Source organism: Triturus cristatus, chromosome 7 (assembly GCF_964204655.1).
Source record: "Triturus cristatus chromosome 7, aTriCri1.1, whole genome shotgun sequence".
Classification (NCBI taxonomy): domain Eukaryota; kingdom Metazoa; phylum Chordata; class Amphibia; order Caudata; family Salamandridae; genus Triturus; species Triturus cristatus.
In genome coordinates this window covers 1,616,932,732-1,616,960,386 of record NC_140590.1, presented here as the reverse complement: position 1 = coordinate 1,616,960,386, position 27,655 = coordinate 1,616,932,732, and the positions used below count along the sequence as shown (strand labels likewise).

Sequence of the window (27,655 nt, the reverse complement as noted above, 5' to 3'; positions counted from 1 at the left end):
GGGGGTCCCTGTCCCCTAGGGCCCAAAAACGCATAAAAAAAAAAAAATTCCACTGGATTTGCAAATCCGGCAAAAAATGCAACAACAGAAAAAAAGAATCGCAAACTCCAGCGCTTCATTTTTTTTAAGCCCCCGGGTGGGCCAGGTCCCGGGGGCAATCAAAGATAACGATACGGGGACCTACGCTGGCTCCCCAGCTCCAGGGACCACCACCTTCCTGGTGCTAATTTATTGTAATGCAGGGGGCCACGCAGCTCCCCCGCAGCCCTGGTGACCGTTACCTCCCTGGGGCTATATGAAAAATAGAATGTGTGGGGCCACACACCCCCCGCAACCCCGGGGACAGCCACCTTCCCGGGGGTGTATTAAAAATAGAATGCGTGGGTGGCTCCAGCCCCAGACGCAGCCCCGGGGACTACCACTTCCCTGGGGCTAGTTTATTGTGCTGCGGGGGGCCAAGTGGCCCCCCGCCGCCCCAGGGACTACCAGCTCGCCGGGGCACAAATTAGGTAAAGGCAGGGGTCTGTTGCGGCCCCCCAGCCCTGAGGGCCACCACCTTCCTGGGGCTACAATGAAGATGGAAGGGCCCACCTCCAGGAGCCCTCCATGGCCCTGGGATCTCCACCCCCCAGGGCCAGCTCCAGCAAAGTCCTGGGGTGCTCACCCCCGGGACACTGCAGTTTGCTATGGCTTGCTCCCGCCAAGTCATAGCAAACTCTGCTTCACTTCATGGCAGCGAGAGCATTGAAAATGCTCTCGCTGCCATGAAGCGGAGCAGAATTGCTTTTGGGCAAAGGGAGCTGTATGTTAGCAGCTCCCTCTGCCCAAAAGGAATGCCGACTTCTGCAGGAGGAGGGGAGCCGGCAGGGAGTGCGGGGGGCTTGAGGCTCCCCCCGTAGTCCCCAAGGACATGGCCCTGCCCCAGGGAGATGGGGTGCCCAGGGCTGATAATTTCCTGGGTAGGGGGGCCGCGCAGGCCCCCCACCCATTTTTATTAAAAAAAAGAAAGGATGTGGCCATGCCCCAGGTAATGGGGTCCCCAGGGCATAAACGGCCTCAGGAGGGGGGCCGTGTGGCTCCCCTCCAAAAGAAAAAGAGGGTAGGCCCCAGGGTATGGGGTCTTCACCACTCTGCAAATGTAACTACTACTTAAAAAACTAAGAAATTCAGAGAAAAACAAAGGTTAAAGGGATGTTATAGTTAGGAATTAGCATTTAAAAAACCTTAGAAATTCACTGAAAAAAAGGTTACAGGGACGTTATAGTCAGGGTGACATTTCACTCGTACAAAATCAGAGAAATTCTGCCATTATAGTTAGCTGAACCAACTATAACTCACGCCCACAATGCACTGCTTATGACCTCACATATTACATCACTCATGACATGGTCAGTGACATCACTGATGACATCTCAAATGATATCACTGATGACATCAGTGATGACGTCATCCACAGCATCTCTGACGCACCCATCCACACAACCATTTACAAACCCATTCACAGAGCCACACCAGTACTTACACACCCACTCACTGATTAACTGATCTACACACACATCCACTCGCTTACCCATACTGCCACTAATAGACCCACTCACTCACTAATACAGGCATTGATATATCCACTCATACAGCCATGCAGGTGCTCACACACTGAGTGAGTCACCCAAAGAACTATCCACACACCTAGACACTCATCCATACAGTCAATCATATAGCCACTTACCCAAACGGTTAAACACCCACCCACTTACTTACTCATACAAATAGTAACACATACTCACTCAGCTATACATTCACTGACAGAAGCATACACTCATTCATATAGCCACTCTCACATTCACTCACTCACGCATACCGTCACTCATATAACCTGTCACTAATGTATACTGCCTTTCACATACTCAGTTACTCACCTGTACTGTCACAGTCATACAGACACTCACTCACCCATACAACTTCTCACACATGCAACAGAACCCCATACAGCCACTGACTCAGTACCCCTACAGGCAGTCACACACCTCCTCACCCACAAACACAGACACCCAGACAATCATAGACATAGTCAGACAACAAATCAATCACCCATATAGCCATTCACGTACCCACTAACACACTCATACACCCACTTAGACATCAACTGACAGACAAATATACACATTCACACAACCAGTCACTCACCCACACATTCACTGAGACACCTATTCACGCACTTATACAGTTAGTCATGCACCCACTGAGTCATCCATACAGTCACTCATACATCCACTGATTAACAATACACCTTGGTATATATATCTAATTCTCATATAAACTTTTAAAAAACACTCAGTCACTGGATGATGTCATGCCTGATATCATCAGTGATGTCATTTGAGATGTCACCAGTGAAATCATCTGTGATGGCACTGACCATCTCATGAGTGATTTAATATGTGAGGTCATAAGCAGTGCATTGCGGGGGCGTGAGTTATAGTTAACTCAGCTAACTAGAACAGCTGAATTTCTCTGGTTTTGTACAAGTGAAATGTCTGTCTAATTATCACATCCCGAAACCAGTGTTTTTTTTTCAGTGAATTTGTAAGGTTTTTTAACTGCTAATTCCTAACTATAACGTCCCTGAAACCTGTGGTTTTTTCAGTGAATTTCTAAGGTTTTTTAAATGCTAATTCCTAACTATAATGTCCCTTTAACCTTTGTATTTTTTCTGTGAAAATATATTTTATATATGTGTATATATATATATATATATATATATATATATATATATATATATATACGCAAACACATATAGATATATATTTCTCTCCTGCTGCCTCTCCTCTTTTCACTGAAACACATCTTGTATGCCCTACAGTTCCCGGTCATGCTGGAAAGCTGGTGTTTGGAGATTTGCAGGGAAAATTCTGCGTCTGCATGAAAGGTCGTTTCCACATGTATGAGGGGTACCCACTCTGGAAGGTATGTGTTGTATTGGATGCACGTTGAGCATTCGTAGCATGAGCATTCAATGCTGTAGGAAGTCTTGTTAACACTACTGTCTCTTATGTCTTGCTCTGGTTCTAATGGCCTCATTGTGCATTGGTAAATTGGTATCCTTCGACCTCCTTGTCCTGGTGCCACGCCCACTGCTCCTTGTAAACTAATTGGGACTACACCCATGTTGAGTCTCTCTGATGTACAACGGAACAACACATGCCTTTACCACGCATCCTTTACTGTGCAATGCATTTACCACGCATCGCCTCACGCATGATATATATATAATTAATAGGGGTTTCACTTACCTTATATATACTTACCGTGCATTGTACAGTCACGCATGCTATATATATATATATATATATATATATATATATATATATATGTATATGTATATGTACTTTTTCTTGAAATTTGGAGAAACTCCTCAACCACCCCCATTTTTTAAAATTATTATTAAAAAATTAATTTTTTTTTTTGGGCTGGGAACCCTCCGAAAAAACCTTTTGTTACCTTTCCACACTATTCCTTTACCCACCCCTAAACCCTAAATACACCTGTACCACCCTATATCCTTATCCACCCCCTAGACCCTACAAAACACCCTTACCACCCTATACATTTACCCAACCATACACCTTAAAAACTCCCTTACCACCCAATACCCTTACCCAACCCAAACCCTAAAAACACCCATACCACCCTGTAACCTTACTCGTCCCAAAAACCCTAAAACACCCTTACCATCCAATACCCGTACCCACCCCTAAGCCCTAAAAACATACTTACCACCCATACCCAGCCCCTAAACCCTAACAACACCCTTACCACCCTATAACCTTACCCACCCCTAAGTCCTAAAACATCCCATAACCCTAAAAACATCCTTCCTACCCTATAACTCTAACCACTCCTAAACCGTAAATGTAATATGTATATATGTGTGTGTGTGTATATATACACACACACATTTACCTTAAATATATTTACCTTTCGTTGTAAAGTCATATTCATGGTAAAGGTAATGCATGGTAAAGGCATTGCGTGCTAAAGGCATTTCATTGCAAACACTGCGTTGTAAAGGCTGTCTCCCCTGAATTTTCTGTCTGCTCCCTTCCTTAATGCATGAACATGCTCAGATTTCCTAACTTTACCCCTTCACTATGCCATTCCACATCAACATTAGCAACCCTGACGGGGATGGAATTTGTCGATTAATTGTATGAATCCATTCCATCATTTCTATTTGTCCTTTGTGTAGTCAATGGAATAGTGTGCGTATGTACGTATGGCACGTTTAGAAAGTGTGCTTGCAAACCAGAAATAATTTCATAAATGCGCCCTCTTCAATAGGTCACGTTCCCGATCCGAGTGTTCAAGCTCTTGGGGGTGCAAGTCCTGATTGTCACCAATGCTGCTGGATCCTTGGCCAACGAGTACTGCCCTGGAGATCTCATGATAATCCGGGATCACATCAACCTGCTGGGCCTGTCTGGACAGAACCCACTGCTGGGACCCAATGACGACCGGTTAGTGAAGCAGGGCCAGGAATGTAAGGATGGGGAATTGGAGCAGGTTAGACAAGGTGAATCGTGAGTCGCCAAAATCATGGCCATGCTTTTTTCTGTTCATTGAACTGGAGGACCATGTTTTCGAGCGAATTGGCCAAGATCAGATATGCACCCCAGATATATTTACATGGCTAATGTTTGCTTGTAGGGTTAGGGTTAGGGTTATCAACTCTGAAGAGAGGATGTACCCCTGATATATACATTGACTTGTTGAACTGGAGAAAGTGCTGATACTTAGACAAGCTTGTTGTCTCCTGCTCCCAAATCAACCAGGGAGTGTAGAACAACTTCTTCACTGTTTAGAAAATGCCTCAAATATTCCATTTGTCCCAAGAATCTCCCATCGTAGAGGAGGCAGGCATGGACAATTTCCTCCTTAGTTATTATAATGTTCTCTTTGATTTGCTGATTTTAAACACTTTTATGGCACACAAACATGAACTTTTCCTGAAAAAACTGTTTTGCAGTTACCTTAAAACAGGTGGGCTTTTAGAGCATTTCTAAAGACGGCCAGACTGAATGCATTCTGCGGGTTCTGGGATGGGGGGTTCCAGATTGAAGGACCCAAAACAGAGAAGACTCCTCCACCTTTAGAGTATAGTCTGACCAGGAGGATCCTCATTAGATGTTTGTTTTGGCTCTTCAAAATTCGCTGACTGTGCCACAAGGTGTAGGGAAATACAGCTAGTCAGATATTGAAGGGGGGGGGGGGGGGGGGGACCATTAATGCATTTATATCTTCAGTACCTTTTATAAATGTATCAATGGTCTTAGCCCTCAATATATGACTGGCTGGATTTCCCCACGCTGCCCAATCAGAAAATAATGAAGCCAAGTTAAAAAACTGCTATGGCTGACTGCCTGTAAGGAGTGCAGACCACAGCAGTCTGGCAAATCGCTAGCCTAAGTGTAACCATATTTCTGAGGCCAGTAGGAATCAGCAATGGCTTCCGATTTTGGTTCAGATCATTTTATGGGACTAGATTTTGATGTAATGGATAGTGTCATTTTAACTATTATTTTTGTGTGTGTATACTGCAAGGCCGGTGTGTTTTGCTCTGTTGTTTACATCATTAAGTATTTTATTTGCCCTTGTATTGTTGTTATGGTTTTAAGTAACTTAAATAAAACTCATTGACTTGTTGAAAAAAATGTGGTACTACACATAAATCTGATGGGGATCGCGGTGCTCCATTCAGGGAAATTTTCAGCCCCTACTATCTCATGGCAGGCTTTTAACCCCCACTCCCCCCCATTAGCCACTCTAGGCCTCCAATGCATCCGTTTATTGGTTACATGGCTCCTTCTTCGAGAATCAGCCACTTATATGTCTTCTCGCTCCTCACAGGTTCGGCCCACGTTTCCCGCCACTCTCTGACGCTTACGACAAGAAGTTGCGTAAAACGGCTCGAGATATCTCCAAGAGGCTGGGCTACTCGTCCTTTGTCCATGAGGGGGTGTACTGCATGGTGGGAGGCCCCAACTTTGAGTCTGTGGCAGAGGCGCGCTTCCTACACAAACTGGGGGCAGATGCGGTGGGTAAGTTGGGCTCACAAGGCACTCCGGCTTTCGAATGTTAAAGCATATTTAAAATTGTACATTCCGTACTGCTGCTGACAGTGTTGCTCCTGCTGTGTATGAGGTAAGCTAACAGTTCTGCCTCTAGTGTGCCTGCTGTGTGTGGGTGATGGGTGTCCTGCTTCTGCCTATTAGATGTATGTTCCTGCTGTCTGAGGGGACAATTGCATCTCTGTTACAGTGCTGATGCTAGTGGTGTACAGATTATGTGTTTGAGTGAGGTGGGTGGCTCTCCTTACCGTCACATTACTAAATATGGAAATAATGCGCCATAGAACTTGCTGGTTCACACTGGAGAAGTACAAACATTCACCAGATTCACAAGCCAGGAGTTCTCTGGAGCAGTGGAGAACCCATGCTGTTTCTCAAAAGTTCTTTCCCTCTTTTCAGTTCAAGGGGAGCTATGTATTAGGTCTAGACCAGGTGTCTCCAACCAGTTGATCGATCGCAAGATACCAGTAGCTCATAGAAACCTTCAGAGTAGCTCACAGCCTGGAGTTAATTTTTCAATAAGCGTAGGGTCACATTTTCCTTTTAAAGTTAAGGGAAGGCTGTGTTTACTGTACATTGTTATCATCAGGCTGCAGATAGCAGGGCCTGATAATGAGCAATGCTTAGCCAGATGCATGACCCAGGCTGGGATACAAAGGTGAAGAACTGAAGTGATGAGGTATTTAACTCTTACATAAAAGTCACTGGCAACTCAGAATTGGAGCATGCAAACAAATTGATGTTTCTGAATACTTTTTTCAATGGGAGAAAATCTAAATGAAAAGTTACCTTAATGATTAAGTTAACTCTTCATTTTAATTTTCTCCCATTTCAAAGTGTTGCATTTACAAACAGCAGGCCTCTTGCTCCTGGGGCCCGTAGACACTGTGCCATATTTATAACCGAAAAATACAGTAATTTTTATTCAAAATTGGGGAAATTTAAACTGAACAAATATATTTCTATGAAACATTAAGTCTTAATGTTTTCCTCCACTTCCAATTAAGCCAATTACTTCTTTATGTTTTATGTAGAATGTTTCTTTACTTTAAATTCCTCCTATTTAAACAATTGGCTGTATTTTCTGTTATACATATAGCACCGGGTCTACATGCCACTGCGAGCGCGATACCTGCTGTTTGTAAATGTGACACTTGGAAATGGGAGGAATTTTAAATGCTGATTTTCATGAAATCAATATAAACATAAAGTTAACTCTTCAGTTTAATTTACTCTCATTTCAAAGTGCCGGCTTTACACACAGCAGGCATCTTGCTTCCAGTGGCTGGTAGACATGGTGCCATATTTATAACTGAAAAAACAGCCAGTATTTTAAGTGGGAGAATTTTAAAATGCAGAAAAATGTTCCATATTTTGAAAATGTTTGTAGAACACTTTTCTATACTTTAAATTTCTCGTATTTTAAAAAAATGGTTGTTGGTTTGTGTTATACATGTAACTGTGTCACAAATGGCTAAAGGTATGTCGTGTGCCACAAGTACATACAAGACAGGCTCTAAGTCATCCATACACATATATCCTATTCATGCGCACACATGTTAATACATCCCAAAAGATCACACTCTCACTGGCAAACATTGTAATCTTGTCACAGTGCCTTGCTATCTACAGCATGAAGATAGTAATGTCAAATAAACACAGCCTTCCCTTAACTTTAAAAGGAAAATGTGAACCTGCTTATTTGAAAATGAACTTAAGGCTGTGAGATACTGTGAAGGTGTCTGTGAGCTAATGGTAGCTTGTGATGGACTGGTTGGAGACAACTGATTTACAGGTATTTTAATTTAGTTGCATGTTATAAAAAGATAGACGTGCTACAGTCGTCCCTTCCATACTAAAACTATGCCAGCAAGATTGTCGCATAGTTCATGTTACCAAATGCTCTCAATTTGCTGCCAGAAAAAGAAAAATAAACACCAATCACCATGTGAAAGAAGCAACCAGAAAATGGTCAGAAAAATAGCTTGACATTTTCCCTGTGGCTTTGAAAACACAAAATTTAAATGCATCTTTATTGCTCTTTCACTTTTTGAACTCCAGAATGGTAAGTATGGGGGTGCTGAAGCACCCTTGCACGCCTACTTCTAGCACCTGTGTTTAAGTAGCAGCCAGCCCCAGATTTAAATTCCCTTTCACGAAAGGACAACGGCACATGACGACTCCTGACCAGCCAGTGCACTTTTTTTTATATTATGACAAAACACTGAAGGTATATATCCTGAATTATTTCTGTGCTTAGATATATAGTGTACCTTGAAAATATAAGTGCACATAGGAGCCTGTTGCTAGGTTTTGTTACTTACATGACTGATTTTTCTATCTCCACTCTCTCAGTTGCTGTGCCGTGCTTGACTCGGATGAGTAGACTCCAGTGTTGTGTGTCTGAGTTAAGAAACGTTTGTCAATTGTGCTTTTGCTGGGGTCAGAGGTTCATTGGCTGAAGCATCTGTGTGTTTGAGGATGAGTGGACCTGTGTCCAGTTGTAGCATGGCAGGGGTGGGCAGATCCTGTGCTGGTGATTGCGTGCCAGAGACCGAGAGGTTTTGTTATGTCACAACATACATTTGGCATTTTGGAATGTGTTGGGCTCATTAGATGATGATGGAATGCTGTTTTATCCATGTGAAGAAATGTCTGGAGCCTTCTGCTACTATCCTCATATAGGTGATGTGTGCTTCAAATTGACCTCTGGCTGAGTATGCACCAGTGCAGACTGGTCTAAAAGTGGCTGAGATGGTAAAGTGTTCCAGCTCTGGGGCTTGTATAGATAAGGGGCCAGTAACCGATACGTAACTTAGGCTAAAGGAGAAGCGTTTTGTATCTGTGGGCATGGACCACAAAAATCCAATCTCTTTTAGTTTTAGACATGGGTTTCTGTTGCCTTCTCCCCCTATGACCCGTCACAAAGGATGATCAACAACTAACTATTTATGGAGCTGGCATCTTCTGACCATCAAACCAGTATCTGCAAACAACAATTCTTCTAACACGCGATCCCTCATGCAGTATCCTTCAGGTGGCATTAAGGCCATGGTGCTCAGACATTGATAAGTTGCCAGACGAGCCAAGATACTCTTCCTACCAGGAGATGGTACTGAATAACAGGGACTGCTCATGGGTACTGGACCCCATATTCTCTTGTGGACACTTCCTGCAAGATACAAAAGCATAAAATGAATTATTTGGTCTTCGACGCCACACAAATCATGGACTATGACATATAAAGACGTATACACGTCAAACCAAAATATAGCCATTGGTTTGCAGCGAAACCATTACTTTTCATTCTACAGCACAATAACTTACGTACATACTGCTTCTTTTAACATTGCCATCCCCTTAACATGTGGCACTTGCATACATATATTAGGAGCCTGATTTAGAGTTTGGCGGATGGGGAAATTCACAAACAAATGTGGGGGATGTCCCTTTCACCACATAATAAGTGTATGATAGCCTACGCCACTTGAAATACAGCGGACGGGAAATTCGTCACATTTTAACGAAGTTTCGAGGCTGCTAAACTTTAAATCAGGTCTTAGTCTCCACATTTGCTCGTCACCAGCAATGTCAGTTTTCTGTCCCACAGTGTTAGATTTGGGGGTCTCTAGTTGGCACAGCTAGGTACTTGTGACAGGTAGGGACCCTCTCCTCCAGTCAGGGTAAGAGGGTACACTCCTAAAATAACCCCTGCTCACCCCCTTGGTAGCTTGGCACGAGCAGACAGGCTTATCTCAGAGGCAGTGTGTAAAGCACTTGTGAACACATACAGTAATCAAGTGACAACACTACAAATGGACACCACACAGGTTGTATATTTTATAAAAATAATTATATTTTATATAGAGTTACCACAAGACCATAAACTACAAAAATAATACACAATACTATTAAAAATCAAGAGTTCTTGTTAAAAATTCTTAAATCAAAGTTCTGGGCGAGTCGGTAGCCCTGTCCGGCTACAGCGTTGATGAAATAACACAATGTCTAACAAATCTAGCGGACCGTGTCGGTCCGGGCCCACTCCAGTGTCGACAGACTCGGTCACAGTACCTTTACTTGATGCGGCAGGCACGGGAGTGCGAGCCGGTTCCGGTGTTAGTCGTGGTGCAGAAAAAAAAGCGTTGCAGGACGTGTTGTCCCTCGATGCGGTGCAGGCAACGGGGGTGGGTGGGTCCGAGGCATAAGTTGCAGGGCGAGACGGAGCTTCGTTGCATTGCTTGCGGTGCGGTGCGGTGACAGAGCCGGATTGCGGGAGCTGGCGTCGATCAGTCCGGACAGCGGTACGAGTCGGGCGGTGCGTCGCGAAGCATGCGAGTGGTGCCCAACTCCAATGCGTTCACAGGACTCGAAGTCAGCAACAGTGATCGTGTCGGTCAGACCAGTTCGATTCGGTGTAGCGAGGCATTGCATGTCGCAGTGTCCACAGTTTACGGGGCAAGCAACGGCTCGGTGACGGCGTCAGGATGGCGTCGGTGATCACAGAGCTTGCGTTGTTCGATGCAGACGTTGTTCGATGCGGTGCCTACAGGACACCGGGTCGGTCGTGAGAGTCGGTCACAGCTCCTTGCCTCTGTCGCCACTGAAACAGCGTTTCCAGCAGCACTCCACAAAGGCTAGTGAAGTCTACTGGTCCTGAGACTTCGGTCAGGGGGCAAGCTCTCTTCCAAGCCCTTGGAGATCTTTGCACAAGTTGATGAGGGTACACACACAGTTCTCCTCCCTCACTTAGGCAGTAAGGCAACCACTGTAGGCCAATTCCCCAAAACAGCAATCAGGTGGGAATAGCCTCTCCTTCAGTCTTCGCGGGTTCCTTCCTCAGCAGAGGTTTCTTCTTGTCTTCCCAAAAGTGATCTAAATTCTTGGGATCAGGGTCCCAATACTTATACCACAAATTCCTTTGTCCTCTGAGGGCAGAGGGGCCTTTGCCCAGTCCAAACCAGTTCTGAAGTACTCTGTTGACATGATTCCTTCTTTCCTTTCAAGGAGCAGGGCAGAATCATCAGACGCTCCACAGGGGGTGAAGTCGGCATTGTGGAGAGAAGGCACCGCCCTATTCAGGTCCCAGGTGCAACTCCTCCCACCCATCTGCCTGGAGATCTCTCTAATCAGCCCTGGCTGTCTCACCCTGTCTCCTGGAATTTCCCCAGCCCCGGTCACTCAACCTCTAGACAAGGAATACACAACCTAGCCGAGGCAGGTTTGGATGGTTAGACAAGAAAATACCCACTTTCTAAAAGTGGTATTTTTAAACACAGAATGTTAAAACCAACTTCACTTAAAGGTGTATTTTATCATTCTGAGTTCAGGCATACTAAATTCGAATTTCTACCATGTTCCCAGAGTCAGTTAGGATTGTAAGATACAATAATCAAACTGCCCATTCTGCCCTATGGAGAACAGGTAGCCTTGCAATAGTGAAAAACGAAAATGGCTATAATTCACTATTAGGACATGCCACACACATCAGGGCTTGTCCTACCTTATACTTACAAAGCACCCTGCCCTTGGGCCTACCATAGGGGTGACTGAGATGAAGCAAAGGGAAGGCTTAGGGACTGGTAAGTGGGTGCACTTACCCAGTCGACATGGCAGTGCGAGAATGCACGCACGCTCTGCAATGGCAGGCCTTAGACACTTTTACAGGCTGCTTCTGTGGGTGGCACAACCAGTGCTGCAAGCCCACCAGCAGCATTTGATTTACAAGCCCTGGGCACACTCAGTGCACTGTACTAGGGTCTGATCAGTAAACCAAATCAGCCAATCATGGAATCACTAATCCATACATCAATATACAATAGGGAGAGCATATGCACTTTAGCACTGATCAGCAGTGGTAAAGTGCCCAGAGTCATAAAACAGCCAACAACAGGTCAGAAAAAATAGAGGAGGAAGGCAAAAAGTTCAGGGATGACCCTGCAAAAAGGACCAAGTCCAACACACAGTGTATGGTACTTTTCCCCAAATCCACCACACCGTTCAAATATCTTCCAAAGATCTAGACATTTCTGTTCACACACTTGTACAGTTTCCAAGCAGTCTTGTTTCTGAGGGTACTACCCCTGTTCATATGCAGGTACCCATATCTCATAACCTTTTCTGGAATGGTCTTTCAGGATAGGGTCTAACAAGCTGGTTTTCTTGGGCTGTATCCCAGATCACCGACCGACAGGACCTTTTCACAGAGTGAGAGAGACGTTTGCACATTCTATGCGAGTGTGGGAAGCATGCAAAACTGCTCCTGTGTGAGCCGTGTATGTTGTGAGAGATGCATATTCTGTCTTTGCATGTGCTGTTCCGTGGGTTACTCTGTTCAGGCTTGTCTTTACCATGGAAACTCCAGTTCACCCACGAGACCTGATTATGTCTGAAGCCTACATGAAACTCTCTCCTCATTTTACTCTGTAAAAGGATCTCAAGGCTTTGTTGACTGCAAGAATAATTGTCTTTTCTCCCCGATCCTAGGGATGAGCACGGCTGCCGAGGTGGTGGTGGCCAAGCATTGTGGGCTGAAGGTCTTCGGCATCTCGCTCATAACCAACAGGGTGGTTAAGGAGTACGAAGGCGAGGAGGAGGTGAGCCACGACGGAGTGCTGGAGATAGGCAACATGCGGGCAGCCACCCTGCAGACACTGATAACAGAGCTGGTGGGCACCATTGACCCCAACAACAACAACATGATCTGCGACGAGAAAGAGGCGTCTCTCTGAGGCCATCTCTAGGCGCCTTTAAGTTAATTAATGAAGTGGAGTCCCTCACTCCCATGTCCACACTAACTAAAATATGACAAGCCTGGCCTGCTGACATGGATGCCAGTTTTCTCTGGGCAGGAAAGTGCCTGCTTAGTACACTTAGACTAAGGCAGCACCATAAGAAGCTCAGTAGACTGCCAATGCTAGCATGGGAGCTCAGCTGACTGCAGATCTCTCTATGAGGCTGCCTGGATTGTCGTGATAACTTATTAGGTAGGATGGGATGTAATACTACTTCAATGGACATAGGCCGGTTCAGCACTAAACTCTGGCACAGCTCTTCATAGCCAGGGCCACCAGAATTATGCAATTCTGTGGCTGCTAGGTTTTTTGCCTAATTATTGATTTGACACACTTTCCACATAGTCCATCATCTTCTGCATAACTTACCAATTTTAACAAAATTGTATCACAAATGGATCAAAAGTTGCTAAATCACTGCCACACATGTTGCAGTGCACTGGCATGTCCTTTACCACGAAAGACAGGTCCCTTTCTTAAATGGGTTGCTGAATTTAGGTGTTAAAATGGATCTATTTAGGTGTAACCCTGACCAGACAAGGCTAACACTATAAAAATGACTAAATAATGAAGCATTTTACTGCCGCAAAATGTGTTCCATTACACAGCATAATTTGCCATCTCTTACCATATAATTTATTTAACGTTGCTACATAATTTGTTCATTTCTTGCCACCTAATTTCAGTGGCCCTGCTTATACTTAACAAATATGGCCTGAACTACTTCTCCTGCTACTTTTGCAGTCATTTAGCTCCACGTTTGAAAAATTTGAGTGGAAACTCACTTGCGACCTTGAGCACCCGCTGAACGCGTCCGCTTTTCTTAGGTAGTTTGTAAATATTCCATTTCAGTGGCCTGTTGGAGGCACTGATGGATCATTAGATTAATTAGGCATTGCTCTGTATTGCATCCCATGGGCACCTCCAATGTCCCACGGTGCTTCGCAGAGGGCTCTCCTATCAATCTCCTTCTTTAAACTCTTCAAGACACTACATCTCTCAGGTGGTCTCCCCACAAATACCATCAAGCGCTCCTCCATTGTGCCACCATGGACTTTTCTGGTGCTACCTGGCTCCTCTGGGTTCTTCCATGAACCTGCTTCTTTGGGCTCTTCCTGGCATCTTCTGCCCATTGAAGCCTCCCCCCAAATCCACCCATCTCGTCTTCCTATGTTCTCCTGTTTCTTGCGGCCGCACATGTATCACTTTCATTAGGATTTCTTCTGAAAACAGAAGTTATATTATGCTCTGATAGTGGGAATTCCTTCTTCTCATTATAAACGTTGGAATTTTTTTTTTTCCCAATTGAGGGAGGGATCTTCTCATCTCCTGGTGTCTTTAGCCTGTGGTATAGTTGTTGGAGAAATCTTCTTGGTAATGTCTAAGGGCAGAGAGCACATTGTGCAATTTTAGGAGGTGAATAAGTATTTCAGTAGGATTGGATACCGTGGAAACATTGTAAATATTCACCTATTTCCTACATTTGTATCATAAATGTGCTCAGAAAAGTAATCAATCATTGCACTGCCCCAAAATGTTGGCTAGTTGTCCAAGGACTTGCATATCACACTAAACAAGTGCTGATTAACATTAAGGGGCTTATTAAAACACCGTGGTGGAATTGGGATCGACCAAAATCTGGTCAGTGGTCCCGACCGCCTAATTCATGTGGATCTTGTGTTACAGCCGTTAACCAGCCGTAGCACAAGCTCCCATAGGGAAATGGGAGGTTGTGTTAATCCCTGCAACCCGTGGCAGGCACCTCAAGGTGCCTTACTCAAGGTGCAGGGATTAACAGCCCCAACCAGAGGCAGGAAGTAAAAAGGGGTACTGCTAGGGGCCTACAAACTTGCTTTCCATGTCGGAAAGCCTGACGTGGAAAGCCTGTCGGAAACTGAGCATCATAATCCCGATGGGCGGAAACGCCTTCCTATGGGATTACGGGCCGGTCTCAGACTAGCCGACGGGTTCCTGGAACATGTCGGAAGCCAGCCGGAATGACCAGCCAGTTTCAATTCCGACAGGCTGTATTGTAATTAGCCGGTTGGATTTAAAACCGACAATCTAGGGCGTAAAACCTCCGACATAAGGTCGGCAGCTGTACGACCAAGATCGTAGTAGGCCCCTAAGAGTACAACCATTCCTAGATATTCTGACTCTGATAACAGCTTTATGACCCCCTTATAACGAACATGAGAACCATTTTATTTCAGTACAATATATTTATTAGTTCTTTTACTTAATATCCTCTAAATTAATCTTTCTAAGCGCGGGACAGTATCACAGTATCAAGCTTTCACTGTTGTATTTTAAATGACATGAAGGCTCTATTTATTATATCACTAAAATTTCTTTTACTGTATTATTGAAAATATTATTTTAACAATTTAAAAGTTCTGAATTTGAAAGGGATGCAGTGGTGCTGAGAGCAAATGTTGGGGACTGCCTTGTAATGTGTGAAATGTTATACTGTATATCCTACGGGAAGCACTTATATCTATGCGTCAAACGAAATAAAATATTGTTTAACAGTAAAACCTCTCCATTGATTTTTTTTATTTTGACTGGGTGGTAAATGAGGATGCAGTGTAGCCAGTTGTAAGGTGAAACACGATCAAGGTTTATTCTTAAGGTAGTAGTCTCAGGTTACAGGTACAGGCATGAAGAAAACCCCAGCAGCAGTAGCAACCTTGCTGCTCAGCGCACGCACTCCAACTGACTATTACTCAACCAGGCACACACCAGCATTCTAATTACATCACAGACACTTTGGCTGATCAGCAGGGGACAAAACACTGAGGGGAGAATGCATGGCATGGATGAGGAGACCACACACTGGTTAGTAAGCTTCAATGTTTCCTCGCAGCAATTTCTCAAAATGAAAAAAATGAGAAAAAAAATCTGTATTTGAAGCTGAAAAGGTGGTGGTTTACTTGTGTATCTCCGGCAGACTATAGACTGATGTAAAAAAAACATCAACATGTAAAACAAAAATTGTCGCAGCTACATGAAAACTGTGGTGATTCTGAGGGATAATGCTGGAATTCTGACTGTCTGGTAACACCCCAGGGCAAACAAGATGGCTGACCTAGTTTATAACAGGAGCAGCGAGGCGCTGTATGCTGGACTATAGGTGACCTGGTATCGAAACGCTCCTCCATCAGTAGGGGGCATCAAAACGGGTATATAATGTACTTTATGTGGCAAAAGCAGAGACTATCTTTGAATTATATGTGACTCTGTGTGAACATAAAACACATCTAAATACAGATAACGTCATAAAAATGGAACTAAATGAAACTTTGCATCTCGTCAGAGCCAATGTTTACGGACCTTTGGGCACCTCTCAGGGAGTTTCTGTTTTAAAACATTTAAGAATATTACAATTTAATAACGTGAGATTACCGAGCTAATCTGATTACTATCTGAAACATCTTCCAAAACTCCAGTTATAGTAATCTTTCCATGTACATTTAAAGTTACATTTCACATCATTTTCAAAGGTATATTCAAAGTTACACCAATGTCTGTACAGCCCTTCCCAAGAACTTTAGGGCATTTTTTCATAATTCTATGGTTGAGGAGGACCTGGAAATAGGATTCAAATTCATCTCTCTTTATGTCAACCTCCAATCACTACATTAACCAATAAAACAACATCCTGCACGCTCCCTCGCCCACAGAAGCACTCAGGGGCATAGGTTGGTCAGTAAGATGGGGGGAGGGGGAGGTGAACTACAGATTTCCCAACCATCACGCTGGCATTTCTTGTTAACATACATTATATGAGAAGCAGGACATGAGGGGACATAAGACGCAGTGGAACCAGAGAAGAGTGCGGATTGTTAGGGGTACTTAAAACACAATATTTTTCAAACTGACCAACATTTTTGAAGGTCTTCAAAACAGAAACGAGAGAGTGTGTGTAGTTCTGTTAGTGTGAGACATGTAAACATCTTTGGTGAAATCCGACAGACATCTCACAATTCCCAACTGAAAGCACCTGTACCAATATTTACTACAGGATACATTTTTAGGGGGGTGTAACATCCCAACCTCAGTTTAATTCCCAATTATTTTACAAGACTCCATACTTGTAAGGTTTTATGTGAACTCTTTAAAGTGAGCCTTAACAAAAACTTTGTATAACAAAGTGACAAACATGGAGGTGCAATTGAGAAAATCAGGCTGGGCTCACTGAGACCCACAAAAATAAAAAGCATGGTAAACGAGATATACAATTTTGATGAAGACGTGCACCTCTGTTGCCTGACTGGGGATGTCGAAGGAGATGTGAATGCATCTCACCAGGTGATGCTAATTTTGACATTAATGACAACCCAGTATATAACATCAGTAACATGATTACAAAATATTGAAACAAATGTAAAGTCAATAAAATCACACCAAAATCTCTGTAAAGTAGTCTTGTTGCTTACAAATGTAGAGAACGAATAATATATACAGGCAGTCAAATTAAATGTTTTAGACGTTTTGTTTTCAGTTAGCGGATCACCACTCTGGTGAATCCAAATGGGCTCCACTCTTCTGCTGAAGGGTGTGCTTGAGTTCATGCAGCTTCAGCACAGTGAATGAAAGGAGTGGAGACTCTGCTTCCTGGGTCTTTACTTCTTTTATAGTCCCCTGAATTGGGAACCTGTATTCACCTGTACCGGATATTGCTACTAATAATGAATCTGTATTGGCTCATAGCCGGGAGAAGGGGGCTGTGTTTTGGGGAATGGCTTGGCACTATAGGAGAAAAGGGTGTTGCATGAGCAAGAGCACCAGTAAAACACAGAGAGCCTTGAACCAAGATCTGTCTGTGGCACTCAGTGATTTTGTACCAACGCACCATCCATCAGGGGGATATTCTCATACAGAGGGACCAGGGGAACATAGTATGTGCAGGGATACAGTGGCACTGAGTACCCGACCTATGGCACAACCACGGTTTCAAAGCAATAATAAGAGTGTACTATGGACAAACTTTATGTTTAGGTTAGATCCGGCACCCAATACACAAAAGATGATGGGAGAAATACTTGCAATTTGCCTAACCAATGGCAATCATTCGAGGTAGCATTCGAACCCATAGTTTTTTGTCCACCATGCCACTTCAGATTAGACACAGCCATATGCAAATCAGTCTTGGTCCTACTCCAATAAGCATAGAGTAGCCCATAATGCAGATGGTAAAAAAGAGAATGAGAAGCAAAAGAAATGGCCCCCGTTGGCAAATCAGGCAGTTTCGAATTTCAAAAGACAAGCTGTATAGGTGTTTTGCTAAGGAGACTGCAAGCATTTGAAGTTGCTGCAGGAATTTTCCTGATGACATGAGGCGAATCAACAGTAATACTTGTCCCACCAGACCATAAAATGGGTCCACAAGCAGCCCAAAATATGAACCACACACTGACATGTCCGTCCCGCCCTAGAGGTGTTTAAAAACATAATTGGTAACTATGAGGTTCTTTTTGCTGTGGGTTTCTCACCAGTTGGGTGCCTGTCACGAGCTATTGCAGGTCGCTGGTGTGGGGGAGTGGTGAGCCAGGCAACAATGGACTGCCCTATTGGGCAGGCTAGCTTCAGAAACAATTTGTACTTTGAGGAAGGGATTTAGATAGCAAAATTGTACCATACTGGTCATATAATACTTGTGCATTAAATAGTCATCTGGCGGAACCTACACAGTAGTAGAATTTAACTGGCTTAATTGGCAATCTCAGAGATAAATGTTACAATTGTGTGCACATTACAACATTCTCACATTTAAGGAAATTAAATCATGATTCATGATATACTTTCGAGGTAACATCATAAAAAATATGGTTTTATTCTTTATGATACAGTAAGGTGCTCTCTTCACCTTGTGTCCTAAACACTCCTTGATGAATGAGAGCACAGATGATGCTAGTTTCTTCAGTTCTTTTTTCTAGCCCCTGCTGACAGGACCCTGGAGCATTGTGCTCAGCCAGTTTTTGTTTTCAACATTACCTTCCACCTATTATAACTTGAGAATGCTTCAAATTAGATGTTTGAGAGACTCGTTGATTGCACGTATAAGTGTAACCCTCTTCCATCAACTTTTTTCTGCAAGATTAAAACGTCTCTCCTCCCACTTTGCACCAAGATAATTAAGCCCTCACTGCTTCAAGGCATTATACCCGACTACCTAAACACAACGGATCACATGGATCTAAATAACTTCTGTCCAATCTCTAACATCTCAACTCTGGCAAAGCTCCTGGAGAGATGTGACCATGTCCAATTATGCAACCACATAGACCAATTTCGACTCCTAGACCAATTCCAATCTGGCTTCTGACAGGGCCATAGCACAGAATCTACAATAACACACATAGTTGACAACGCACTAGAAATGCTGGACAAAAATGAATCCAGCCTTCTAATCCAACCAGGCCTCTCATATGCTTTCTATACAGTCAAACTTAACAGCCTCCTAGACTTACTGGAATAGAGGATGAGGCTATCAGGGCCCGTCCTTAAATGGCTTGCCTCGTTTCTCCACAACAGAACTCAAAAGATCAAGGTTAATCTGTCCCTGTCCAATCCCACATCGGGCACACTAGGCATCCCACAGGGATCTTTGCTATCACCCTCTATCTTCAACCTATTCACGGAACCTCTACCTGAAATGCTAAAATTATCCAACATCCACTGCTACATGTATGCTGATGACACTCAGCTATACTCTTTTGAGGATATCAGATCACTCAACACATTTCTACTTAAAACTAAAAATTACTGACCTACAACCATCTCAAACTCAATGCCTTTAAGACAGATTTCCTCCTAATCTCGACTACCAAACAGTCATGTGACATTGAAGAGTGGATGTAGCATTTAACAGCTCTTGACTGCCCCCCACATGTTATAAACTCTACAAGATCACTAGGAATAACGCTCGACAAGAATCTGAATATGCAGGATCACATAAGTGCAGTTATCAAAGGTGCTAATTTACAAATTAACATCCTTAGGAAAATAAAGCCCCCCCCCCCCCTGACGACTTCAAGTAACCTGTTCAAGCTCTAGTGATTTCCAGGCTCTGGCATATGATTGTGCAACCCTCTGTGGCTTACCTAGATTCAAGCTGGCCCCACTAAAAGCTTCTCTTAACCCTGCCGCAAGACTCAATACTGGATCAAGAACAAACTACCACATCTCTCCCATCCTGAAATCTCTAAAATGGCTCCCATATGAGGCTAGGATACAATGGAAAATTGAAAATTGCGTGTATAACCCATAACGCGCTACACTTTAACACCCTGAGCTATCCTGCACAAAACTTGAGCTTTCAGGTGGCTGCAGATCCTCTAGATTAGAAACACCAGCACATTATTGTTGAAACTACAGAAATTTCACAAAAAGAGAACATACAACCGAGCCTTCTCGGGTATTGCTGCGCCTATTTGGAACTTCTTGCTCCCTCGAATCAGAATGATCCCTTCAACGGCATCCTTCAAAAAAGAAGTTAACATGCTATTGTTGAACAAATCTCTACTCTTTAATCTATAGGAACTTACTCCCGGAACACTGTTTTGATGCAATATTATCATCCATGCTTTCACTTGCTGGTTACTATCTTGTATGTATAGCTGTCACCTTGGACCTTGCGATCAGATCTTCCTGCACCCTAGGAGCTGCTACATCCTATATTATCTGAGAGTTTTATTTACCAGCACATCTCCATTATATTTTCCCCCAACCAAATATTTGTCAACACACCTAACATGCCATGACTCCACCACATCTCCTCTCAACTATCATACGCCAATACATCCACCATTTTACATGAATTAACAAATCATATGCCCACACGCCAACCATCATACTTCTACACAATTAAAACACCAACACACCCACCACGTTTACACAGCCAACATCATACACCAACACACCCGCCATCATAGGACCACGCATTCACCATAATTTATCCTTACAACTTACACATAAGCCACATCATACACCTAACACACCTATCATAAGTACCCTCATCACAAACCAAAACATCTCCTATCATACTTCAGTAGATCCACACTCATACGTCAACAAACCTACATAATACACCATCACACCCACCATCATGTCCACACAAATACCATTTTATCCTGACACCAACCATCTATCTACACAGACAACAGCATACACTTAACACACCCATGGTTATTTGTCAACATAAGCAAAATCATACACTCAAACAACCACAATCATATGCAAACACAATCACCATCATATGTACAATCAACATATGCCAACACACTCACAAGTATATTACTATACACCGAGCATCCTACTTACAATCAACACTATTTGCCAACAGTCTCAACATGCTATACAGTACACTCACCCTCATACATCCACATTATCAATATCATTTGCAAATACTGCCATCTATGCCAACATGACCAGTATTGTATATCACACAAGCAGCTTCGTATGTCTGCACACCCGCCAAAATACGCCCACACTATCACATTGTATTCCAGTGCACAGACCACCATGTGTACAAAACTCCTATTATACGCCAACACATCCACAATCTTACTGAACACAATGAGCATCAAATGATGCCACACCCATTATTATATGTCCACACAACCAACATCTTACACCAACCGTTTAATCATCTGCACCAAATAATGCATGCTCTTAGATAGCTTATGAGCTGCTTCTCCCACATTTGGTGCAGATTGGTCAGGGCACAGGGGCCACTCCGTAATGGCAGAGGAGCTTCGCCCCACAACCCAGCGCCAGCAGATGATAAATAAAATGATAATAACAAAATGTTACTATCACTGTATTTACACTGCCTAAGCTGGGCAGTGAGAACTGGGTGGAGCTGGGCATTTCAGGGAAAAGGAGTAGTTTGAACTTATAAGTGAACATGTTGGTTTGGCTGGCCGTCTTAGGCCGGCAAAACAGACATGCCCACTTATGTTTCGCAAACCCAGATGTGTTGCACAGCCAGGTTGGAGAAAAGCCACAGCCACTGTCTGAGTGGCAAACAAGGCCGCTCAGACCAATCCTGGCACTGCTCTAATAGCATGACAGTAGCATCTGGATTGGGTGGGGAGCCTGTGCCTTGAGGGCCCATCCTCTTCCGGCCGATGAGAGGGGCAGCAAGGCAGTGGGAGCAGAACGGCAGCGGGAGAAAGGCGGCAGGTAAGTTTTTAAAATTTTTTATATTATTCCCCCCAAACTACTGTATCCTTTCCCCTCTCCCCCAGAGGCCGTCCTACCAATTTAGATAGGCGGTGGCTGCCACTGTCAGGGCATACAGTTATTGAGGTTGCAAAATATGATTCTCTCGTAGGGAATTTCCATGTATATTCATAAGCACTTGAATAGTCCCACCCATGTGCGGGGACCCCTGAGCACTTCTTCTCGACATATCTTCTTAAGTGGATATTCTTCGCCTTTCTTCAGGAATGCCTGTAAAGACACTTAAGAGTTAGAGAGACAAATAATGCAGCCTAACTACATAGGCTACATTGGCCAAAGTCTTCATCATGGAGTGAAAAGGGTGACAGTACATTACATTTGAGAGGAATTTGAAATGTTTTACATACAGAATGAATCTCCTTCACAAAACCCTTTCCCATGATAGAGATGAAAGAGAGCAGGCCATAGCAGTCTCATAGGCTTCCATTATATGACTCAAAAATTGAGGCCGTGCTTTTAAGAATCCATAGACCACCAGTATCCCATCATGCACGGCTGCTGGCAGTTGCTTCAGTTCTTTTTTCTGGCTCCTGCTGACTGTACCATTGAGCATTGTGCTCACCCATTTTTTGTTTTTTCTCTTTAAAATTAATTTCTGAATTTCACTTACAACTGATTTACTCGACGTTTCTGGCCTTTCCCTGTATTTTTCTGACAGGAATTATTGGATTTTTACTTCAAAAATGCCAACTCTTTTTGATAAGTGTCCAGACTGTGGCAGAAAAAAGACCAAGACTGATCCTTACAGAGTATGTATACTCTGTTTATCTGAAAGTCATGGTGCTGACTCTTGTCAAATTTGTAAAACATTCTACAGGTGCACTCTTTGCGACAGATAGAAGATTCACCTTCAGAGAGAGGAGGAGTGACAAAAATAAAAGGAAGGTGGGACGTCAGGGCAAGAAGAGGATCAATCCTCTTCCAGGGCTCTGTAAAGAGCCACTGGTGGACTTTACAGAAAGAAGAGGACTGAAAAACGCTGCCGGTGCCGGTTGACATCAAGGACCATGTTGCCAAGAGAAAGTACGGCGCCGACCTGTTCACAGTCAGCCCACGGATCGGCGTTGGCGAAACACCACCAATATACATTGAGGCAGCGGAGACTGCTGAATGGACCCAGGTTCACCTCGAGAAGCCCGTTACAATCGACGTCGCCATGTAGGTATCCATTGAAATGGTTATCGCGCTGACACACCACCGTCAATCAAAATCAAGAAAACACCTTTGATTGATGTCGAGACAGGATCTGACGTCAAGCCGTTATCAAGCAGATCGATGTCGAGGGGAAGAGGAAGGTCATCTTCTATCATATTTTCAGAGTCCTCCAGGCTTCAGGATGCACGCAAAAAAAGGAGATGAATTCATACACCCCAGGATTCAGAGTACTCCCGTATATAATTTCCTTCAGTAGGCACACCATCTCCAAGGCCAGCGCTTACTCTTCCAAGGTCTGCGCCTCCTGCACCACCTACAGAACCAAATCTTCTAACCTCCTCCTCGACCTCCACCAGTGCCTCTTGTTCCACCATCACGGCCTAGATCCCGGTCTCAATATCAATCTCACAGGCATAGTCCAAGATGCTTCTCTACATCTTCTAGGTGCACCCATCATCGCCACCACAGAGGAAGGTCTTGTTCAAGGCACACCGGAGACACGTCCTCTTCAAGCACGGGGAGGTATACTCCAACTCTCTTGGATCTCCCCCTCCACGCATTTCACCTGTGGACGAAATCCTTACCTTTCAGGAGGTTTTGGTGAGAAGTGCTTCACGATTGAACATTCCAATGTCAACACAGACACCTACAATATTGGATATTTTTGAGATCCTCCGGCATCAAGCAGCTTCAGGCCTTTTGCCTCCTCTGGTTCCCCGTCTCTTAGAACTGGCTATGGGCCTCTTCCTTACGCCATTTTCGGTCAAGTCAGCTCCATCTAGGCTACAGAAAAAATACTGTCCACCAGAGCAGGACTCTGTCTTCCTGAGCACAGACCCAACACTGGATTCTGTCACAGTGGTGGCTGCGAAAAAAGAACATGCTACGGCTCCTACCTCAACAGTCCCATCTGACAAGGAGAGCCGCAAACTCTACTCGGTGGGTAGGAAAGTTTAAAACACAGAAGCACCTACAATGAAAGCGGCCAGAGCTACAGTCTTGCTAGGCAGATATGACCGAGCACTGTGGGAATCACTCAGTTTGTGGACTGTCTTCCTGGAGACAAGTGAGAAGATTTTAATGAAATTCTCACCGAAGGTCTCATAGTTTCTAAGCAAGTTATTAGTGCGGCAGAGGATTCACCTCTCCTGGCAGCACACAAATATTGTCATGGGGTTGCCCTCCAATGACAGTCTTGGCTTTGTCTTACATCTCTGAAGTCAGAATCGCCAACAACAAATTCTCAATCTCCCATTCTCTGGAGTAGTCTTTTTGGCACTCACATCGACAAGGAGATGGCCAGGATGAAGACAGAGATGGAGACACTAAAGGACTTCGCTTGGAGAAATCTAAGGAACAATGAAGATTGTTCAGGCCATTTCAACACCTTTATTTATCAGAGGGTTCAAACCCCTCATTGGTATCTGGGCCGCCAGACAGTTACACAACATCAGCCTCAACTAACCTATAAGCCTTATCAAAAGCGGTAGGTTAGAGGACGATCAAGCCAGCAGCGTGCACAAGAAAGCAAGTAACCAACAGGATCAAAACCCTGAATCTATTCTTCCTCTCACCCGTTGCCCACTCCGGTAGAGGGAAGCATCCAACATTACCTGGGAGAGTGGCAAAACATCACAAGGACGCCTTGGTGCTAAATACTGTTAGCAATGGATATGGTCTCGGATTCACCAGCCCTCCACCGGCCATACCTTCGAAACCATCCAGGTACCAACTTCAACAATTGCAATTGGAGGCCAACATTCTCTTACAGAAGCAGGCGGTGGAGCCTGTACCTCCTCTCCAAAGAGGCACGGGTTGTATTCAAGGTTCTTTCTCATCAAAAAGAAAGACTAGAACAAGTTCAGACCCATTCTCGACCTCAAAACAGCCAACAAATGGATTCAGCAAGAGAAGTTCCGGATGCTGGCATTACACCAAATTTACCCTCAGTTGCACCAAGGGGATTGGCCCTGCGCCATCAACCTTCAAGACGCATACTTTCACGTACCAATCGCCAGAAAGCATCGCAAGTTCTTGGTGTTCATAGTGGGGCACAGTCACTATCAGTAGAGAGTGCTTCCTTTTGGCCTGAAGTCAGCACCCAGGACTTTCTCCAAATGCATGGCAGTGGCTGCCATCCATCTCCGGAAACAAAAAGTGTTCATCTACCCCGATGTGGACGACTGGCTGATCAGTGCATCCATGTCTCTGGAGGCTCAGCTTCAATTGGGCTTGTGAACTCCTACACTTGCTGGGCCTTCATGTCAACCATGAAAAGTCAACCTCTGCCCCAGTGCAATTCTTACACTATCTGGCAGCTTCCATCAATACCCTCCGGGCAAGCGGGTCACCTTCAGAAGAGAGACACTTATCAATCCTTCGGGAGGCTCAGAAACTCACGTCAATCTCTCATCCCACTGTGAGGAAAGTGTCCTCTCTCTTCGGCTCGATGGCTTCATGCATTTTCCTCATGACAAATGCACACCTCTTCATTAGACCCTACAGGAGTCATTCAATCAATCAATCAATCAATCAATCAGGGGGCTTAAAGCGTGCTACTCACCCGTGAGGGTCTCAAGGCGCTTTGGTTGCAGCTCCGATTCAGCCAGAAATGCCAGGTCTTGAGGCTCTTCCTGAAGGTGTGCAGAGTAGGGTAGCATCTGATGTTGACTGGGAGCTTGTTCCAGGCTTTGGCTGTGATGTAGGAGAAGGCTCTTCCACCCGCTCTGGTTCTGTGGATTCGCGGGGTGTCTGCTAGGGCAAGGTTGGCTGAGGAGAGGTTCCTTTTGGGTACGTGGAAGGAGATTCTTTCGTTGAGGTATTTGGGTCCGGTGTTGTGGAGGGATTTGTATGAGTGAGTGAGTAGCTTGGAGGTTACTCTCTTCTTGACAGGGACCCAGTGGAGGCCTCGCAGGTGTTGGGTGATGTGCTCATGTTGTGGGATGCCAAGGACGAGTCGGGCTGCAGAGTTCTGGATGGTCTGGAGTTTGCGTAGCAGGTATTTGTTGATTCCAGCGTAGAGGGTGTTTCCGTAGTTCAGTCTGCTTGTTATGAGTGCGTGGGTGAGGGCCTCGAAGACCAGTGGAGCCAACTGACAGGCAATTGGGATGACCAGATACAACTGTCTCAGCATGCCCATTGGTTCCTTAAATGGTGGTGCTCTCCAACCAATCTCCTACGAGGGATTCCTTTTCACAGGGAAATATCTCCTCAGTCCATAGTCACAGATGCCTCACTCCTAGGATGGGGATCCTACATGGACCACCTTCAAATCCAGGGCAAGTGGTCAGAGAGGGAGTCAACAAATCACATCAATCTCCTGGCGCTACGGCCACTCCATCTGGCACCTAAGGCCTTTCAACCATCGTTCAGCTCCAACTCTCTGCTTGTTCAGATAGACAATACAACAATGCTGTACTACCTCAACAAGCAGGGAGGGACGAAGTCCAGGCACTTATTTCAAGAAACCCAAACAATCTAGAAGTGTCTTCTGGCCAGGAAGCTTATGATCACTGCAACTCACCTCCCAGGTGTTCAAAATGCTCCGGCCAACTCCCTCAGCAGGCTCCTCCAAGAAAACCACGATTGGGTCTTAAACAATGACATGGTCCATGATATCTTCAGAAGGTGGGGCACTCTGGACATCATCTTATTCGTCGCTGCCAAAAACAGCAAATACCAAAACTTCGCATTGTGGTACTTCCAACTGGGAACACTGGGGAATGCCCTATGGATCGCCTGGTCTGGCAAATTTCTCTATGCCTTTCCACCAGTTCCCCCTGATCCTGACAGTCCTCATCAAGCTGTCTCAGTTGAGGACCAAAATAATACTCATAGCTCTGGAGTGGCCACGCCAATGGTAGTTCACAGACCTCCTTCATTGGTCTATCCATCCACATCTCAGGCTGCCATGAAGGGCAGATCTACTAACAGAATTCAGAGGCCAGATGGTACACCCCAACACCTCCTCTTTGTATTTAGCAACATGGCTCCTGAGCTAGTGCAGTACGTACACTTGAACCTGCCAGAAGACTGCATGGAAATCTTCAGAGAAGCAAAGCGGCCTGTTACACGTTCCGCTTATGCCCTCAAATGGAAGAGATTCTGAATATGGTGTCAATCTAAAAATGAGGACCCTACCTCTTGCCAGAAAGATGTCATCCTTCCATACTTGCTCCATTTGGCTAAATCTGGCTTGCAATTGTCTTCGATTAAGGTTCACCTGGCAACTCTTACTGCCTACAGAAAATGTCCTTTACAAACTTCCTTTTCCAGAATCCCTGTCATCAAGGATTTCCTGGAAGGGTTAAGGAAGGTTTTTCCTCCCATTGG

At 44.5% G+C, this 27,655-nt stretch overlaps 1 protein-coding gene and 1 long non-coding RNA gene across 3 annotated transcripts in view; one reads left to right on the top strand and one right to left on the bottom strand.

Moving 5' to 3' along the window:
• LOC146812526 (uncharacterized) overlaps nt 1–9,117 on the bottom strand; it is a 77,853-nt gene extending 68,736 nt beyond the window's left edge. Inside the window, exon 1 of the long non-coding RNA XR_014966870.1 lies at nt 8,450–9,117. This is a non-coding gene — a long non-coding RNA (uncharacterized LOC146812526). The remainder of the gene's footprint in view (nt 1–8,449) is intronic.
• LOC146812525 (purine nucleoside phosphorylase-like) overlaps nt 1–15,456 on the top strand; it is a 71,452-nt gene extending 55,996 nt beyond the window's left edge. For both annotated transcript variants that reach the window (XM_085619542.1, XM_085619543.1), the window contains exons 3-6: nt 2,861–2,964; nt 4,339–4,514; nt 5,905–6,095; nt 12,612–15,456. In XM_085619542.1, the coding sequence (XP_085475668.1) occupies nt 2,861–2,964; nt 4,339–4,514; nt 5,905–6,095; nt 12,612–12,856 (716 nt within the window). In that variant the 3' untranslated portion in view covers nt 12,857–15,456. The remainder of the gene's footprint in view (nt 1–2,860; nt 2,965–4,338; nt 4,515–5,904; nt 6,096–12,611) is intronic.
• Nucleotides 15,457–27,655: the final 12,199 nt, after the last annotated feature.